Genomic DNA, 20,175 nt, shown 5'->3' with positions numbered 1-20,175 from the left:
AGCTCGACCCATCGAGAGGTTCTTCCATCTCTATGCTGTGGTGACCTGGCAGCGGGGACAGGAAGCCTGGAGTGTGCTATGTCTAAAGGTAGTGCATGCTTGGCTGAAGGAGCACAGGGGTCCCAGGCCCCTGTGTGAGAGGCTGTGTTCAGATTTGGTTTGGGTCAAGCTGCTCTCTCTTCTAAGTCACAAATTCTCCCAGGAGGGGGCCACAGAGCCATCAGTGACTTCATGCGAGTTGCTCAGCATTGCTTTCTTCCTAAAGGGGGCCCATGAGGTAGCTTGGTGTAGAGTAATGGTGCTCAAATGTTCTGGTCTCAGAATCCCCTTCCACTCATGAATATTGAAGACCCAGAGTTTTTTTGTTTGGGTTTGTATCAATATGTCTTTTAGAGATTAAATTCAGAAATTTAACAATTATTAATTTTGTCAACAGTAACTTTTTTTCTTTTTTTGGTGCTGGGAATTAAACCCAGTGCCACATCCCAGCCCTTTTTATTTTTTATTTTGAGACAGGCTTTCTAAGTTGCTGAGGCTGGCCTCAAACTGCCATCCTCTTGAGTCAGCCTCCTGAGTCACTGAGATTGTTTCAGGTGTGCTCCACTGCACCTGGCTGACAATAACATTTTTAATGAAATAAAAATATTTTTAAAAATATGGCCTAGGGGCTAGGGTTGTGGCTCAGCAGTAGAGCGCTTGCCTAGCATGTGTGGGACCCTGGGTTCGATCATCAGCACCACAAATAAATAAATACATAAAGAAAGGAAGGAAGGAAGGAAGGTGTTGTGTCCAACTACAACTAAAAAATAAATATTTAAAAAAGTATATATGGCCTAGTCCTTGACCTTGTCAACTGTCTTGACTGGCAGTTCACAGTTCATGTAGCAAACAGATTGTGTGACTGTAGTCCTTTTCTCTCCACCCCGCCACCCTGCCCACCACCCCAGCCCTTTTTTTTTTTTTCATCTTGGAAACAGGGACTTGGAAGAGCCAAGTAGCACTTTCTTTATTTTTTATTTTGGTATTAGGAATTGAACCTAGAGGCACTTAATCTCTGAGCCATATCCCCAACCCAACCCTTTGTTTTTATTTGTGTTTTGTGTTAAGACAAGATCTTGCTAATGATGGCTTTGAACTTGGAATCCTCCTGCTTCAGCCTCACAAGCTGCTGGGAAAGTGGAATTTTCTTACATGTAAGAAAATGTTATGATGTGGACTCTGAAGCCATGTTTGTGAGCTTTTTGAATTTTGCTTCACTGAAATGTGTTGGTCTGTCTTACACTTTGGATTTTGTAATATCACTTGTGGATTGTTTGAAAAATATTGAATGTGAGGTTATACAGATCTTCCAAATGTTGACATCATTTGTTATGCTGTTATCAAAAAAAAATCACATTCATCATTATTACCACCAATCTCATCAGAAGAGTCTTATTTTTTCTGCAACTCTGGATGGAACCCAGGGCACTTGCTGGTCAAGTGCTGTGATACTGAGCTGGCCAATAAGAGTCTTTTAAGTGTTGGGTGAACTGGGTGCTCTTGGTGGCAGATTTAAATTTTCCATGATTATAATTTTTGCTTGAAAGCCTGAGTTTTGTTATTGGGAACAACAACTGTAAGTCTTTCTTGAAGTGGCAGGCTTACTTAGTTCATTTTCAAGAGTGTACAGGGTTGGAATGACCAGTTTGTCTGTTGGTTGCTCCTTCACGTAAGAATGTTCCATGGGGAAACACAGGTCCATTTCCAGCCCCAAGAGCTGCCTGGGTACATTGCTCACAGCAGCCTTTGGACTTAGGGGACAGCAGAAATATCATTTCATTATAAAGTGGGCTAAAAAGGTCAGGCACAATGGTACACAATTATAATCCCAGCTACTTGGGAGGCTAAGGCAGGAGTATCACAAAATTCAAGGCCAGCTTGGGCAACTTAGCAAGAGCCTGTCTCAAAATAAAATTTAAACGAGAGGGTTGGGGATGTACCTCAGAGTAGAGCACTGATCTAACATGTTTGAGGCCCTAGGTTTGATTCCCAGCATCACAGAAAAATGGGGAAAGGGCTAAAAAGATTTGTTTTCAAGGTTGAAATTTAGTAAAATTAGTACTTTCCTTACTTCATCAAAAACATTGTTGAGTGAACTGGCTTCCTTTACAAATAGAGTGCACACCCAGAGCCCATGGCAACGGCCCGCTTTCCTGCGTCGCCACCATGCTTGTGCACCGTGGGCCTAAGTGGCGACACGGGAGAAGGTATGGATGTTCTGGTGTTAGTGTGACCATCGTTTGGACTTCATGGGTCATTTGACTGGGGGTGTGGAGAGCCCTTGGGGTCTGTGGGCTGTACTTTGGGAACTGCTGGGGCAGTTGGACTCTGGAATGGGGCCAGTTGGAGCCAGTCCTGCTGTCCAGTGCTCTGCTCATGGAGCCCAGGTGAGGCTGTTCACTCAGGCTTTCTAAGCCTGTGTCTTTTCATCTAGCAAATGCAGACATGGGCTTCTTTGGTGGTTGCTGTGAGGGTTGAGTGGGAGGACTAAGGAACATGTGCCTTCTTTGGTGGCTTGACACTGGCAGGTGCTGGTCAAGGTCATCTTCCTTCCCTTCCCTAGGCATGAGGTGAAGGCATTGGGCTGAAGACCACAGAGGTGGTGGAGAGGTGAAAGGGAGTGGCCCTTGGCTGTGGTGAGTCTTGGGTGAACACTCGCTGCCCTCTCACTCCAGTGCCTTAGGGAAGGGGGAGAGTGGACAGGGGCCACAGCGCTTCTATGTTTTTCTGAAAACCCAGGTGTGGTAGTTTGGGTCAACATTCTCTTCTTTTCCACACTGAAAAATACCAGCAAATGATTCTGTCACTGCCCAGTGAGACTGGAGAGTCTTAAATCTCAATTCACCTGAGTATTAAAAGTGAGAGCATATCTTCGCAGTAGTTCGAAGTTCTGTTCCATCTCTGGACAATGTTGGTGGTTGCTACCCAAGAAAGCTCCTGGCACATGTGCAGTGGGTAGAGCTGCTGAGTGGGCAGGGTTCACCTTCCATGTGGCCATTTTGGTGGCGGAAGCAGGGCGTTTAGCTCTCAGAAGAGTCTAGGGCTTCAACCTCCACTCTGGCGTTCATCCCTGCGGTTAAGTCAGGCTCTGGTGTCCAGCAGTGTTCGGGTCCATCTGCTGGAAGCTCACACCAGCTCTGCAGTGCTGGACCTTGTCACAGTCCAGGTCCAGAGCCAATAGCAGGGCAGACCTGGCGTCCACTGAATCTGCAAGAGCAAGATCCCAAGAAAAGTGGCCTTGTGTTTTTTTTAGTGATCTTTTTTCCCTCTGCTGGTATCACACTGTTTGGATCGGGTACCCAGACGGAGCATTCTAATCTTGGTAATCTGTAAGGTAGGTAGACTGGATGTCACATGTACACAGCCTTATGTTAATAAAGGTTTGCTGTCTCACATTTGTTGAACTTTGTCCTGAAGAAGTCTCCCAGCAAGTGCCCTTGTATAACTCAAAGTGCTCAGATGGGTTTTGTGACAACAGCGCTGCCCAGGTGACTAGGCACACCTGTATATTTCAGGCCTTCATGTGATCAAGTTTTCATGGTCTTTCTCTGTTACAAAGATGGAACGGGCTCCTGCATCCCCAAGATGGGTGGGGGAAATTGCCATTTCTCTTTCCTGCCAACCATGGTCCCATGAGCACTGCCATGGGGCTGGAGGTGCAGCCTACACCCAGATCCTGTCGGAGTGCCTGGTGGGTGGAAGGGGTGCCAGGCTGCACTTGGAGACAGAGGCCTTGGCTTTTTGCCAGTGTGTGGCTTCCTTGAGACCTTGGGCAGGCCACTTCTCTCTGTGGAGCCCCAGATTCTTTATGTGTATACTGAGGTTAGAGACACCTGTCTTTATCTGCAGCAGGGGTGGCCAGGCCATGGAGAAACCCCTGAGTTGGGGTTCCCAGGCAGGGCACTGATGGGTGCCTAGCAGAAAAGGAGGTGGAAGCCCTGTCAGGGAGGACAGGACTGGCCCTGTCAGAACAAGGCATTGGGTCCTGGTGGTGGTAGAGCATAAGCCCTCAGAACACCCTGCCTGGGCTTGAGTTCTTTCGTTGTGTGACCTTGGGCAAGCCTGTTAACTTTCTGTGTTTCATTTTTTTTTCATCTGAAAAATAGGCATCAAGGTAACACTTCTCTCCCCCTCACAATAGTACCCACCACTTAAGGATTAAATGAGATGATAATAGACCTTGGAGACAAAGCCCAGTTTCTGGCACGTGGAAACCCTCATTCCATGGTAGCTCCTGTGGGTTACAGAAGGCCTCTGCTGCCTGTGAAGTTTTGTTTTGGTGAACTTAAGTAGGTTCGAGATTTAGCCAAAGCCTTGCAGCAGGTCACAGAGTTGAAAGCAGTGGTGGTTTCACAGGGGTAAGGCCCAGTCTACCCTGGGAAATGGGCTGGAGGAAGCCAGTCAGAGTGGGCAGGTGCCTCCCTCCAAGTAGCAGGAGCTCATTCACAGGTTCCTAAGGGAGGGTACCCTAGCTTCTTAGGGACCAAGTGGGGTGCTGAGCTGGTATTGTTTTTTCCCTCTTATCTGAACATCTTGCTTATGAGAATTCTGTAGCATTCTGTTGCCAAAATCATGTTTCAAGCATTACCTTGATTAACTGTGCAGGGAATGGGGTGGAGAGAAGCTATAACAGTTCTTTAAATGGCCTTAAACATCTTGGATTATTCTCTTTTAGTTCCTGAAAAGATCATTTGGATATGTTTTCTTGAGCACAAAGGCACACGGTGTTACTGCCCTGCTTTCCTATTCTCTAAGGATCGTTACAGATGTCTGTGTGGGTTTGCAGGAATGAAAGACCAGTGGACCAAGACCTGAGTCCTAAGCCCTGTTCCCAGCTCTCTGACCTTGGCAAGTCCCCTAACCTTTCTGAGCCTTAGGGGGACCTGCAAAATGGAGGTGTGGGTCATCTCTTCTTGCTTCCTTGGAAAATGCCTGGGAAACTGCTTTACACCACAGCACAAGTATTAGCATGACAAATGGCACTGGTAACCGAGTTCTGACCCTCCTAATGAAATATTTTCTTTCTCAGTGATGTTACAGCCTTTCGATTATGATCCCAATGAGAAAAGTAAACACAAGTTTATGGTTCAGTCTATGTTTGCTCCAACTGACACTTCTGATATGGAAGCAGTAGTAAGTACTGAATGCTTCTTACTTTTTTCAGTAATAATAACAAAAACCAATTAGGTACAGAACTGTGGGTGCATGCATTTCAAAATGTGTCAAAATTATTTACATGGGAGTTATGTTTTCAAGGAGGTTTGTATTTTGACTACCTTTCTGGTTTTTCTAAAACCAATGAATAATTTTAACGTTTTATGAAGCTCTCTAGAATACTATTCTTTTTCTGGCTTTTAAAAACTCAAGTTTGTTTTGGCAGTTCCTTACTCTGATGGCTCATGTAGTAAATAGTTTGGGCTGCCCCCTTTCTTCTCCCCAGGAAAGGGTAATGTCGCTGTGGGGAACATGCTTTCCCTTGCCCTCCTTCCCAATCCAGAAGGACACGAGTGGTGGATACTAATGTCCTTTCCCACTTACACTTTCTTTCCTTTTTTTTGTCTTGGTTCTCATAAGCATGATTCTTCTTTCAGTTCTTTTGGTTTGTCTGTCTGTTTCCTTGTGGTGCTGGGCCTCAGACTTGAGCCTCATGCATGCTAGGCAAGGGTGCTACCACAAGCTGCGTCCCCAGCTTGAGTATTTCTTTTTTAACCACAGGTCCCTTCATTTTTTTCCCTGAATAAATATGTTTCGCTATGTGTTGAATTTTGGTAAAATTAGAATGACTTCATTTTTATAAATTAAATAAACAATATTATATTATCGGTTATTTCTGGAAAAGGAGGTTATGATGGAAATTCTCCTCAAAGCAAGCTTTTTACACATGTGAATGAGGTCTATTATCATCTCATTTAATGAGTCTGAGCACCAGCACTGACTCCCTGGTGCCCAGTGTTTAAAGGAGGGCAGGAGCACCCGCCCATCACTGCCTGTAGCCTGCCAGCCCCAGAGGGAGTGTGTTGGGCTCCCTGCTGTCCTCCCCTCTCCAAATTTTCTCCTGCTGGAGGATTCACGCAGAAGCTGGATTCATGACCCAGTGTCACCACTCAGCCTTTCTTTTAGCCTTGAAAAAGCGTAACTGATCATCTTCATTGATTTTTAACATGAGGGCAGAAAATGAAGGGTAAGTCAGGTACTTTTGAGTTTGAGAGAGAGCAGCAGCAGCAGGCTGTCTTTTCATAAGAACCATCATGAAAGCATTTGCTCTTCCTCTTTTATTCCCTGGAACGTGTTGTGTCACCTCCTATGGCAGATTCAAAATACACAGTATCCACGTGTATTCTGTCTGGCTTTTGCTGAACAATGTAGTGAAAAGAGTAGGTGCATGGTCACTCGGGTTTGAAGCTGAGTTCTGCCTTCTGCAGTTCAGTCCCTCTTGAAGTTTTGGTCACCTGCATCATGGGGAGGCAGTCAGCTCATGGCATTATGTGGGCTGGCAAGCCCTGTCTGAGGGCCTAGAATCACCTGGCCCTGACTACCTTGGCGTGTAATGGGCCAGGCTCTGCATACACGATAAAGGGTCAATTTGTTTCCTAGTGTGATTATTTTATAACATTTAAAAGTTCTCTTACAAAAATTCTTTGTAGGAAAATTTGGAAATACATAAAGAAGCAAAAGCCAGAAGTAGAATGGAGTCGGGTTCCTTCATACTAACCCAACCTGTTCACGAGAGCCACGCCTTTTTCTTTATTTTAAGACATTTTTCTCTTTATTTTGATACATAGAAAGTAAAGACAGTGCATTGGCCACTGACTGTTACCTGGGCTTGCCCTTTATTAGCCTCTTGCCCATCTGCTTCCCTCCTGTCCTTACTTTGCTTTCTGCTGAGCCATTTGCATGCAAGTGCAGGTGTTGTGACTTTCATCCCCAAGTGCTTAAAACAAGGGCAGTCTCTCTCAGGCCCACAGGACGTGAGCACAGCCAACAAAATGAACCTTAATCCGGAATTAAATCCAATAGATAAATCTAGGTTTAGCATTTCCAATTATTCTAAAAATGGCCTTTCGTTATTATAGTAGAGGACTCTCCTACCCTTTTTGGATTTTTTAAAAATAACTTTTTAAAACAATTTTTTAGAGTCCAGGCTGGTTGACTTGTAGAAAGCGTAATATCCTATTTGATTATTTTCTCATGATTAAAGGCAGTTTATGTATCTTTTTGGCAAGAACATTCCATAGGTGGTGTCACATGGAGACATTTTATGGTGGGTTGTTGCTCTCTTGGTGATACTGTTTGGTGACATGGCTCAGATGCAATTGCTGGACCTCTGAGTTCAAAGCATATCTGCCCCGTGGTTAATAGATAATCGCTGTGCCCTGAGTCGTCTGATACTTTGAGACCACATAAATATCCCTCCCACTAGCACTTGTCACTGGGTAGCTTTGGCATCCAGTCATAACCAGACTTGCCTGGTACTCTTTTAAGATGTATCCACATACCCACATAGGCACACATCCACTGGGGCATGTGCACAGAGGAATGGACTTCAATATCCTTTGTAGTTTCTTCACTTAATATCCTGAGGCTTTCCCCCGTGTAATTTAACACTCTTCAGTATTATTTGAGTGACAGCATGCTATTCCATTAGATGGATCTGCCATAATTTGCATGGCAGTCCCCTTATGTCAGACACACAGATTGTCTCCTGATTTGAGTTCTTGGCCTTGTTGCTCTGGCTGCTATCTGCATGGTCTGGGAGAGGGGAGGAGGGGATGCCTTCCTTTTCTGGATTGTAACCTTGCTGCTGTGCTGGTCTGTAATTCTCAGAGCACCCTGAATGCCCATCCTCCACTGCTGAGAGGGGAGTAAATCAGAAGTGTATTATCCCAGAACCTGGGGCTGATCAAGAAGGTGCTCTTGTCAGCAGAGTGGAGGGAGGAGTGGGTGTGGCCCTCAGGCAGGGGTTGGCAGATACAACCACAGTAGTAAAGAGTGACTTACAAGTGCTGTGTTCCATTGGTAATTGGCAGGGTGGGTTTGAAGCTACTCCCAGATGGCATGTGCCCAGGTTGTTCAGGGAGGATACCCTGTGGATTTTATTTTCTTAAGGAGACAAAGTTCCCTTTTGTCATTCAGATGTAATGCAGAAATCCCTCTCTGTCCCCTGGTTCTCTGGGTTCCTGTGCATCCCCACAGACCAGTCATGGGAGGAATGGGTGGACTTGAAGGAGTCAGGCAGGAAGACAGTGGGGCTGTGGAGTACAGTCAGTGTCCAGGAAAGCAGGGCACTTAATCTTGTCATGCTAAAAGTACCAAAATCTCAGGAGACTCACAAGTTCCTTATCTGATGTATATCAGGACTTTCTCATTAGGAGTATTTTTCTGAAATTGTCAGTTATAGGAGGAAAATTATTCTTCCAGCAGCTTTATAATATCCTGATTATTAAATTTAAATTGTTTTAGTGGAAGGAGGCAAAACCAGAAGACCTTATGGATTCAAAACTTAGATGTGTGTTTGAATTGCCAGCAGAAAATGATAAACCAGTAAGTATGTTTATAGTTAACAGTAATTGAATGTTGCAAGCTGATACTTATTTGCATACCATCTCCTGCAAAACCAAGATCTAAGTTGGCAAATTATTTTCCTACCCATAATGTATGAAGAAAAAAAATAAGCTGAAGTCAACAAATAAGTGGGCCTTTATAAAATCAGCCTTCAAAAGTCTTGCAGAAAGACAACTAATTGAAACAGTTTGTTCCCTTGAAAATGCAGCTTGGTGGCTGTTGAGGTGTCATAAATCCTGAAGAACTTCTTAGGCTTGGCAAAGTGATGGGCTGCTATTAAACAGTGAGCAAGACCAAAGCAGGGAATAATTTGCCCTTTATCATGGTGCTTGATGGACAGGTGGTAAGCTGTTAGGCTCTGTTTTACAAAGTGTCCCTGTCAGCCCTTTCCTTCAGCACTACCTCCCCCTCTCCCTTCCCCCACCTACCTCTTCAATCAAAGTCTGCTTTTAGATGGGGCTTTCTCAACCTCAACGCTAGTGACATTTGGGCTGGATGATTGTTTGCAGTGGGAGCAAAACCACCCCTCACTGAAAATCTCCTGACTCCATGTAACTCTGGTGTTGGCTGGGGGGAGGAGCACCTTCCACCGACCCATCAGCTCATTTTTCCTTGGTGAGAAACCAGGGGCAAACTTGTCCTGGCCCTCACTGTGACCAGTTGAAGAGAGGAGACTGTATCTAAAATGCTAATTTGGACTTCCTTCAAAGCTAGTAAAAAGAAAAAAAAATTAACATTAAAAACAAAGAATTTAAAACTCATGCAGAATATGAAACTACCCTGGCCATTAGTAGCCAGGCTGGGAAATGGAAATACTCTGAAGCATTCTGTAAACATCATCTAGAATGATCTTGGGGAATGCTGTTAATTTATGTCACACTGTACAGTTTTTATCTGTTCAGTAACTGGCCACTATCATCATCCTATTTCTTTGAATGAATAATTGTCACATTTTCCCCTTTTCTCATTGTATATTCTGTACAATGTAGAAATCGGTTTAGGGGCTGGGAGACCTGGATTCTGGTCCTAGCTCTGGGCTCTGGGCTAGTAACTTTGGGCCTTGCTTCCCAGGATTCCCTCCCTGGTGGGAAGGGGAGGGCAGAGCTAGAGATCTAGTATCCAGATGTTGCCCAGAACCCCAGGCAGCAATCCCCAGTCACCTCCCCAGCCTGCTTATGTGCCCTGCCCCCACTCTCCAATGCATCTGGAAAGGCTGTCACAGCAAAATATGACTGGGACCAGGATGTGTTCGACCTGCCGAGGGGGAGGCTCTGGGCGTTTGTTTTCACCTTCATCCAGCATCCAGTTCCAGGTTTGGGACAGACTGCCCTGTGCAGTCCTCTCCCCATCCTCCCATCCTCGCCCATCCAGTCTTGGGGATGCTCAGATCTTCACGGTGAGAGTAATTTGTGGCTGATAATTCCTGAGCTTGCACAATTACAGTATGCTAATTTTTTGCATGGCAGGAATTTGATAGTGCCATTTGCACAGCCCTTTTTCTCTTTCTTTGAAGTATTAGTCTCAGCCCAACTGCATTCTTTGCCCTTATCCATAATTTCTAGGGCCCGGTTGCTTTAGGTTATTAAGATACTAGATAAATTGATCCATTTAAAAAATAAATGTGACTTATTACAGTGTGGACAAAACAGTACATGTGTGGTGTGTGAGAAATGAGAACTACCTCATTTTGCTTAAAAACATCCTTTTTTACATTGTTTGTGATGCTTGGACTTTCGTTTATTTCTGAACAGCATGATGTAGAAATAAATAAGATTATATCCACAACTGCATCCAAGACAGAAGCACCGTCGGTGTCTAAATCTCTGACTACTTCTTTGGACGACTCTGAAGTTAAGAAGGTGCTGGAAGAGTGCAAGAGGCTGCAAGGGGAGGTCCAGAGGCTGCGGGAGGAGAACAAACAGTTCAAGGTAACAGCAGCCACCTCCTCTGCAGAGAGCAGGGCCAGCCTCCCTGGACGGGAAAGCTGACAGGTCTCTGCCTTGGTTGAGTTCTGTTGTATTTGTTTAGTTTTTCTTACCTGGGGAGAAAATGTTTTAAAATATATTTTTAGTTATAGATGGACACAATACCTTTATTTATTTACTTTTATGTGGTTCTGAGAATCGAACCCAGTGCCTCACACGTGCTAGGCGGGCACTCTACCACAGAGCCCCAGCCCCAGCCCCAGCCCCAGCCCACCGGGGGAGAAATTTTCATAGTTTTCATCTTGTTCTCAAAAGGATCCCAAAAGCCCCCAAGTAAGGACCACTGTTCCTTGGGCAGAAAATCCTCGGGTAAATTTAAACTCTTATCCTCAAAAAAAGAAAAGAAAAAAACAGGACAACCTGTGTTCAGTGTGTGAATTAGAAATCAGCAGTGGTTATTTTGAACATGTGTTTTCAAACCCTACTTCCTGCCATTCATATGGGTCTAAGTCTCTTTAAGGGGCAAAATAACTGACCCATATTTTTAAAGACTCTAAATAGGTCTAGGCAGTACTGGCTCATCAAACTGATGATGTGGTAGGGAGATTGGGGATATGGTGCTGTCCTAGTGGAGGGAGAGTGGAGTGCAGAGGGGGCACTCGGGTATCCAGCTTGGGTGTGGGCTGGTCGGGCTGCACTGGGTGGTGAGGCAGGTGTCGGGCTCGGGAAGTAAGCCAGTGTGCACAGCGCAGCATTTCCCTGCCTGCATCCACTGCACGCATCTCTAGCCCTCCCAGCCATGAAAGTATGAGTCTATTTCAAACGTGGTACCAAAGGGAGTATCTCTGGCCATGAGATCATGGGGACCTTTGCTGCAACTTGAGCACCGAGGCTGCCTCTTCTGCTAACCTCACTCCTGTCTCGGGGCATGCTGTGGTATCCACTCTCACTGTAGTGGCTTCAGGGACACACCCTCCATTTATGGAGGAGGGAGGATGCCTGGTGTCTGGAAGCAGCAGCCCATCCCACTGTGCAGTGACCTGGACCTGCCTCCTCTGCACCTTCCTTCAAAGTTGGTTGTGAAGCTGGCACCTCCCTTCTTGGCTAACACTCTGAGATAGGCCTACAGCTTCTCTTTGAGAATCTTCCTCTTTAGAAATAGAGTTCTGTGTTGTTTAAAATGATAAATAGGTAGAAATAGCTTCCATATAAACTCAATAAAATATATACTGTATTTTGCTGTGCTGATTTTTTAAAAATTAATCAAACAATTGAGTCATTTATCACTGTGCAGTGGTGTTGGCCATGCCCCATGAGCAGAATATCTTTAAAATATTATCAGACTGATCTTGACATTGGGAGATTCTTTATCCTGCCAAACTCTGATTTCTTGTTTTGTGTCGGTTCATTCTTTCATTTGGCCAACAAATTCAATGAGAGTCTGCTATGTGCTGGCACTATGGATTCCAACCAGTGATTATGTTTCTAGAGGGAGCCTGCCCCATGGGCTGTTGACCGCAGGGACACTTAGGCACCTGGTGAATGTGAAAGAAGTGGGAAAAAAAAAAAGAGAAAAGAAAGTGTGCTGCTGGGTGGGTTTAAGCAGAGTAGAAGGAGCAGTCAGCATGAGGTCTAGCTGCAGAGATAAGCCTGGGCAGAACAGAAAGGCATTGGTGCTGGGCCCTGCTCAGGAAGGTGGGTGTGACCTGGAGGGCATATAGCAAGTGACCCAGAGATCGCAGAGTGCCTGCAGCCTTCAGGTAGTGCGTGGCAACAGAGGCAGTGACCCTGGATGCAGAGGAGAGGAAGACGTCCTGCTCCTCACCTGTCTGATGTTGCAGGGAAAGTGTGGCAGGTATCTTTGTATATGGATGGAAGGAGTTGTGGCTTCTTTAGTGAGAAATCCACACATTGAGTAGAAAATACTTGAGATGAGTGTATGAAAGTGAGTCACAGTTACTATTCCAGATGCCATTTGATTTCAGCAATCTGCATGTAACTCATCAGGAGCCAACTCTGTACAGCTCTTCACGTGAAAGCTTCCGGGTCCCCCACTTTGTAGTTTCTTGTATTGTACGTTTGTGTCCTAAGAAGTGCCTGTGATTTCAAAAGCCAGTAGTGACTTGATTAGGGAAGCCTGTACCTGTGAGGCAAGAAGGATAGAGGATTTGGGACTGCACACGGGAGGAGGAACGTGCAGAGTCGCCACTGAGATGGATGCGACTGAGGATGAGAAGGGCCTGGATGGCCTTCTGAAGAGCTTTTTCCATAAATCATGGAGAACCGAGAGTGTGCAGCTTAGATTTGTGTTGTAAAAAGACAGCTAGTGGCACCAACAGGGTGGATGACATAGAGGGCTTCTGGCAGTGTCTCCTCAATGGCCTCAAGCTAGCCCTTCCCTCTCTGCAGGCGTCAGCTGCTGTGTGTACAGGCTGTGGTGGAACAGAGTCATCGGGGCTTGGACTATTTTTGAAATGTGCATTTGCTCCCACAGGAAGAAGATGGGCTCCGGATGAGGAAGACGGTGCCGAGCAACAGCCCCATCGCCGCGCTGGCTGCCACCGGGAAGGAGGAGGGCCTCAGCACCCGGCTGCTGGCTCTGGTGGTCTTGTTCTTCATCGTCGGTGTCATTGTAGGCAAGATTGCCTTGTAGGGCAGCATGTGAAGGATGGGAGTCAGATCGAGGCATCCACCATACCATGGAATTTAAATTTATCATAACTATGTGTAAAAAGAATTAACGTCTGATGACATCTCACAGGTCTTGCCTTTCAATTACCCCTCCCCGCGCGCACATACACACACAGATGCACATGATATAACATAATATAACAATCTTTTAGAGAGTTAAAACATATAGCAAATGATTGGGGGAGAATGATCTCTGTTGGTGATGAGGGAAGCCGCAGTTGGCACCTCCGTGGCGGGGTGTGACTGTCCTTTTGAACCCTGGTCGGCCTTGACACTCTTCCTCACCTGTTGGTGCTGGCTAGCAGGAGCTGGAGCCCAGTGCGGTGGGCTGTACAGTCCCCTGCAGGGCAGCCCCCATGCTGCCCACTCCTGCCCCAGGCTGTTTTTCCATGTCCTCAGTTCTGTCCAAGCCACCGGTTCCTTGGGACTGTCCAACATGGCAAAAGCTGGAAGCACGGTGCCGTGGCAGCCTGAGGTGTGCCCACCACGGGCGGTAGGCACTCATGACCGCCCGTCCCTTGGGGATGTCATGGCTTTGTTCTCTTAGTGGGACCAAGCTAAGTTACCGTTGGTTCACGTAGTGAAACTGGACTGTTATTCAGAGATGTTTAATGCATATTTAACTTATTTAATGTATTTCATCTCATGTGTTATTGTCACAAGAGAGCAGTTAATGCTGTGGCCTAAAAATCACCTGTGCTTATATAATGCCAGTGGGTTGGGCTGGCACTGCTGCTGGGGCCATGGCTCCTCTGTCTCTGGAGGTTCTGGGTGTGGGGAGGGGTAATGGAATGTTGGAGAACAGCTGCCAGGAGGTATTTTCTGTGTCGGTCAGTAAAAAATGTCATAGGAGGAAATTTATAGGGACAGTCAACTCCAGGTCACCTGTATCAATGGAGAAGAGTGGCCAGTCTTCTAGATTGCTCTTCTGCCCCCTCAGTCACCCTCAGACTTCCAGCACACAGGCCCACATATGGGCCTGACCTCCTGTGGGCCCCCCCAGGGAGTCAGGATGAAGAGGTGGACTGCGCCTGCAGAGGGAGAGAGCTCTGGGAGGCGGTCTAGGCGGGTTCCTCCGCCAATCTGAGTGGAAATGAAGGTTTGACTGTGAATTAATTTTGTGCCGTAAAAGACCAATCCAATTCTGTTTGACTATGTAGCATCTTAAAAAAAAAAAAAAAAAAACTAAAATAAAGCCCCCAAATTCAGAGTTCTTTTGTCATTTTGTCACATTTGCTGTATGAGGGGAATTATTATTTTATCATCATCATTATTTTGCCATTAGAAGATTTTAAAATGAGCCCTATACATGAGAAATCTGGGTTCAGAGGTTTAGCTGCGTGTGTGTGTGCATGCGTGCGTGCGTGCATGCGTGTTTGGCTGGCTTCAACTGACAGTATGAAAATTGAACTGTTGACATCTTGGTGCCTGTTGCCCTTGCCCTTCAGTGAGAAGCAGCCCTGCTCTGGTCAGGGAGCTGTGCTACAGGCTCGTGCGGGTGCTGGGCATGGCCCTGTGTGTGTGTGAGTTTGAGCCGACTAGTTCATCAAAAAGATGACAGTTTTGGAAGTTCATGCATCTTGAGCCACATTGCTCCCAACACTAGCTCTGGTCAACTGGAATCTCAAGGCCAGCAAAGTGGGAATCTGTGGTCCATCTGAGTAAGTAGCTTTCTATATTTTTGAAAAGAAGTTTACTACAAACCCCTGGTGCTCTCAGAAGACATCAAGCAGGCCTTGTTCTGCTGAGCTAGGGTTGCAGGGAGCGTGCCTGTGGGGAAGGCTACACCACTGTAGGTTAGATCATGATTTTTTCCCTGTAGCCTCAGTGCTTAAAGGAAGTGAGAAGACTGAACTTTGAGGCACGTGCCTTCTGCCACTTAATTTTCTGAAAGTGGGCTAAAATTTGCTAATTGGAGATGTTGCAGCAGACTAGTGTCTCTGTGGCTTCTAGTCCGTGTAGTCTTGAGAGGAGAGTGATTGAAGGCCTCCAGAAGTACCAGGGGAGCAATGCAGCCCCATGATGCTGCAGCGGGGCCTCCCGAGGTCCTAAAGGCTAGGGCTGTGTCTCCTGATAAAACAGCTCATGAGAACAACCAGTGGTGGGGTTTGAAGAGTGCCTGAGAGGCTGGTGAGGTTTGGATTTTAGAAAGTGACTTTTGTATTTGGGGTGTGTCTAAGAGAAGTTCCTCAGTTTCTCAGAGGATGCAGATTGGTTTGCAGCAAAACGAACAAACAAATACCTTAAAATGCAGAGTTGTCTCTTTCAGCAGATCCTCCTCTGCATTCTCCTTCCCCCGTTGAGGGTGGGACTTGCGGAACACACATTAACTTGTGGGCTTCTTGACTTAGTGGAGAAGGAATCTCCACCAGGAGAGAAGCAGGGGAGCTGTGGGAAGGCAGGTCATGCAGAGTCATCCTGGCAGTAAGAAGTGTGCCAGGAGGTGAACTGGTGGAGTGTGGGCTGCTTCTTCAAGGACTGCCTAAGAGCCACAAGCCCTCCGGAGAATGTGGTGACATGTACACATTCAGGGTGTCATTCTGGAGTAAGCGAAGAAAGAAAACAGTAAAGCCAAGAAGAGGTGAATGTGGAATTCTGACAACCCTCTGTTCTGCCCAGAGACGAAAAGACTGATAACTGGGCAAGGGCAAGGCTGAGACCCAGTAGGGATGCCAGCCTCCCTTGGGTGCTGTACTCACAGCTCCTCTGTTGGGTGCCCTGGCTTTAGGAACGCCAGCCACGTGCGCACAGAGGAGATGGAAGCAACAGCAGAGCCCTGTAAATGTTTACGGATTGAATTTTCAAATTGATAATTTTAAGCTCTCAGCGTGATACGAAATACCTCTTAAAGAGAGCAGGCTGTGTATTGGTAGGTGTGAGGACCCGGCTGTAATTTTTTTTCTCCTCCTAGTTTGCATGTTTTCCCTCTCTAGTCTTTTAAACTGCTGGCACTAGCAGTAATAAATAGTGATAAAATCAAAATTGATTTTTACCAGTGGACAGTTTATGCCTAGAGAGATGGCTTAGACCTACATAACACAGAAGGGGGAAAATGAAGAACCTCCAGTGATCCATGAAAACCTAAACGCTTTCAAACAAATCCTAGGAACAGAATTGCTATCGAAAGATATCAGTGCCCAGCTTGCAGCTGTATTGAGTCAGATATAACTGAATGCGGTGAAAGCTCAGAGCTAAATAGCCCTTCAAATTAATTTGAAAACAACCTCTGTATGTGCACGTGCGTGTGTGTGCGTGCATGTGTGTGTGTGGCATGTGTGCCATATGTAAGTAGCTTGACAGTTTTCAAATGGTGCCTATATTTTTTGCACACAGATCTTTGTATTTGCAAACTCGGAATCCATGCCAAAATAAAGTGCCATTTGTCATTTTCAGCTCCTTCTCAAAAGAACTGGCCCATGTACAAATTTCTGGTTATGGTTTGTGAGATCCTTGGTTTAAAATCAAAAACCAAGAGCCATGAGTATTGGGCTTTTCAGTCACCTGTATACCTGGGTAACATCACCCACCAGACCTTCTCTGGTGTTCCCTTACTGGTGGTGGTGTCCCCACCTCTCCTGCAGAGCCCGTCTAGCTTGCTGAAAGAGGGGAGTCAAGTGGAACTTAGCAATGTACCCTGTCAGAGGAGACTTAAGTGTGGACCTGGGCCCAGTCTGCTCTGTTGAGAATGAGTGCCTTCAGAGATGAACAGACTGGGAATTGCGTTTGTATAGTGTAGGTGGATGGGTGCCAGGTCTGATGAGGCCAGCCTTTGCTCTGGGAACCCAAGGGCAGCTCTGGAATCACATGTCCCCATGAAGTTTGGCTCCCTCAGGGTCCCTGGCCTGAATGGACTTAGAGAAGGCTTTTTCCCTCAGCTGCTTTGGTGGGATCCTTTCAGAGACAGTTGCTGTGTCCAGCACCACACCAGTTCACCCATGGACAGTCCTCACCCACAGCTGATCCCAGGGAGGAAGGCTCTGTCTTGTACATGAGGAGGTGAAGGCTTCGGAAAGTTAAGCTGGGCATCTTTCAGAACTTCTGGTTTAGAACTAAACCAGCCCCTGCTCAGGCCTGCCCATGGATAGCTTCAACCCTGCATGTACCTGCTGGTGGGAACTGGGGAAGGAGCTCTGCACACCCTCGTGTTTGGGTCTAGTCTAGTTGTCTCAGCAGAGGCAAGGAGAAGCCACTCTAGTTCAGACCCCCTTCCTCCTCTTTTAGAACCTGAACACGCTCTGGGCAGTGAAGGGGTGTGCCTTTTCCATTTTCTCACTGCTTAGAGATCTCTGCCCAGCTCACCCAGGGGATGAATTTGGGGGCTTTCGAAAGGAAACTGCCAGTCTGTCTCTGCGAGCAGTGATGGGGATGCTCTATGTGGAGGCTTTACACAACTCACAAGTTACACGTGAGCAAGAGCGGTTCATTAAAATAGGCACTCCGGAAGTGCTGGGTGTGAACATAGGCATGTGGACTACGGGTATTTCCAGCCCCTGCCTGAATTAGCGCTGTGGTTTCCAGGAAATCAGCAAAGGGAGCAGAGGTAGAAGACGATGATAAGGAGATGAGTGGAGAGGGGCAGGCTGGGGGCCCTGGAGCGGGTCCACGGTGAGGTGCAGTGCCCTTCCTCTGGCCTCCGAATCCCATTAGCTGCGTGCTTGGCGCTCGAGGCTCAGCTGCCAGGAACACTGTGAGTTGGGGCTCATGAGGTCACCCACCCTTTGCCGAGGGGACCCAGACCTCCCTGATGGTGGTGGGGGTGCTTGTTGCCATATCTACGCACTTAAAAACAGAGGTTTTGTTTTAGTTTATTTGTATTATGGAGGTATTTTGAAAAATTAAAAAAGACACAAGCACACATAAACAGCTATGTGTTATCATTAAAAGCGAAGCCAGGGGAAGCGGATGAGAGGTTGTCTCGAATATAATTACTTTAGATTTTTTTTTTCTTAATGGAATTAACTCATTAGAAAATGTCTGCATCAAATCCGTAGAAAAGGAAAAAGCTAGCAAAAAAATTATAGCTATTATCCAACTTGCCATAAATATTTGCAATTATGATACCTTGGAATGTTGCCACAATATGGTTGCTCTGATTAAAAGATGTCAGTTGAATAAAACAGTGCTGTGGGAGCATCGCCCGCTGCTGCTAGATAAATGCTGATGTTTATTTTCAAACCAGGAAACATTGATCCTGTAACAATGCCCGTTACAGTTGCTTTATTGCAGCAGCGGGCTGATGTGGGTTCCATCATTTTGCTAATGGAGGTGGGTGCAGGATGGACGCTCACTCCCTCTTGCATTCTGATGAGCCTCAGGAGCGTGGCCCAGCTTCTGCAGGTGGAGCAGCAGCGGGCGCGCAAAGCCACATCTGCTTACCTGTTTTCTATTTCCCTTCAGGAGACACCAGCTCAGGGAGACTGATCAGATCTCTTAACACAGTCTCATTAAGCCCGAGTGCTGACAAGAATGCAGAGCTGTTCTGAAGACGAGCGTCATCTTGCCCCTTGTCTTGCAGTACAGAAGGGCCCGGTTCCTTTCGTGAACAGGCATCCTGCGTGCCCCTCTTTATGTTGTTTTTTTGGAAGTAAACTAAATTCAGCTGTGAACCCTTTAGGGTGGCATTCATTTAATTTTTTTCCCCATTCAATCTTTTAACTTGGATTCAAAGGTCAGAATTTATTGTCTGATACTGAAACTGTGTGTACCTTCTGTATGTTAGATACTGCAGGGGTGCTGAGAAATTAGTTGATATGCTTTCAATTTTATATTTTTTATTCGTAAGCAGCCTAAGTATGGAGATTCAAGTTCATACATAGAGAAATGCAAAGTACATTTGGTCCTCATTCCTGTTAGGAGCACCTGCCTGCCTTCCTGCCTTCTATTCATTTATAAGCTGCTGTCATTTGGAACTTCCTATAAGAAACTCAAAATGATCTATTTAAATGTTCCCTTCATCTCTTCTCGCCTTTCAAATAAAAGAAGTAGCTTCGGTAATGCATATTGTCCCTGACCTGCTTTACATCTTTTTCCGTATCTTGAAAAAAGATCTCTGCAGTTTGTGATGTGTGATCGTGACTTCCGTGTACGCTGTTAACATTTTAGGAATTGAGTATTTTAAGAGAAGTCTCAGAATGCTGTAGTTTTCATAATTTTTCCTTTTTGTATTTCCTGTTTTGACATGGAACTCATTTAAAAAGTCAGTGCAGGAAAGGGTTCTTTAGCATAATACATTTTGGTTATCTGATATGTAATAAATTTGCAGTTTTATGGCTGACTTTACGTTTCCCAGAGGGAAGGAGATGTATTTGTGCAGTGTCCAGATTGAAAGAGCTGTTCACAGCATGTTCTCACATGTTCTGGGTCTGTCCGATGAAACCTGTTCTTGCCGAGGCATACACTTTTGTATGAGCTGTCTGCCGTATTATGTTCAATAAATTCTGTGCTCTGAATACATTTAAAGGATGTTTCAGTGTAAAATTATTCTGAATAGATGGCTTAAGAGCATTTAGGTGTGCTTTGGATTGCTCTGCGCTCTCACTGCTTCTTAGGAACAGGAAGTTGGATTAAATGAAAATGGTGGATATTTTGCACTAGAAAACAAATTAGGGAGACAACCTAGGCCAGATTTCGCATCTCCCTGAGGAAGAACGCATGCCTGACAGCTTAGCACTCAGACCACTTGCATTCCATTTTTTTCCTGTTGGGGAAGCACCTGTTCTTGATTGAAGGTACCCACTGGTGTAAATTGTTTCCAGCTCTGAAAGATTCGTGGCTTCTGTCTTTAAGTAGTGCCTGACAGTCCCTCACCTTACGGTGTTGTCAAAACGTTAATGAAAACAATTTTTACTTTTTTCAGAAAAGTAGCACAGGCAAGTGGTAGGACCTCACACAAGACCCAAGCGTATAAGTGCCAAGCCAGTCCTCCTCCACCCTAAACCCACGTCCTTTTTCCAGAGAC

The 20,175-nt window shown here is 45.9% G+C and overlaps 1 protein-coding gene across 1 annotated transcript in view; it reads left to right on the top strand.

The window, feature by feature from the left end:
• Positions 1 to 19,676, top strand: part of Vapb (VAMP associated protein B and C) — a 52,052-nt gene extending 32,376 nt beyond the window's left edge. The window contains exons 3-6 of the mRNA XM_027946433.2: positions 5,069 to 5,172; positions 8,500 to 8,580; positions 10,353 to 10,529; positions 13,021 to 19,676. Coding sequence (XP_027802234.1) covers positions 5,069 to 5,172; positions 8,500 to 8,580; positions 10,353 to 10,529; positions 13,021 to 13,179 — 521 coding nt within the window. The 3' untranslated portion in view covers positions 13,180 to 19,676. The remainder of the gene's footprint in view (positions 1 to 5,068; positions 5,173 to 8,499; positions 8,581 to 10,352; positions 10,530 to 13,020) is intronic.
• The last annotated feature ends 499 nt before the right edge of the window (positions 19,677 to 20,175 follow it).

The sequence above is a fragment of the Marmota flaviventris genome, chromosome 2, assembly GCF_047511675.1.
Source record: "Marmota flaviventris isolate mMarFla1 chromosome 2, mMarFla1.hap1, whole genome shotgun sequence".
NCBI classification, from domain to species: domain Eukaryota; kingdom Metazoa; phylum Chordata; class Mammalia; order Rodentia; family Sciuridae; genus Marmota; species Marmota flaviventris.
Note: the sequence above shows the minus strand (reverse complement) of the source record. Positions and strands in the feature narration are given on the sequence as shown.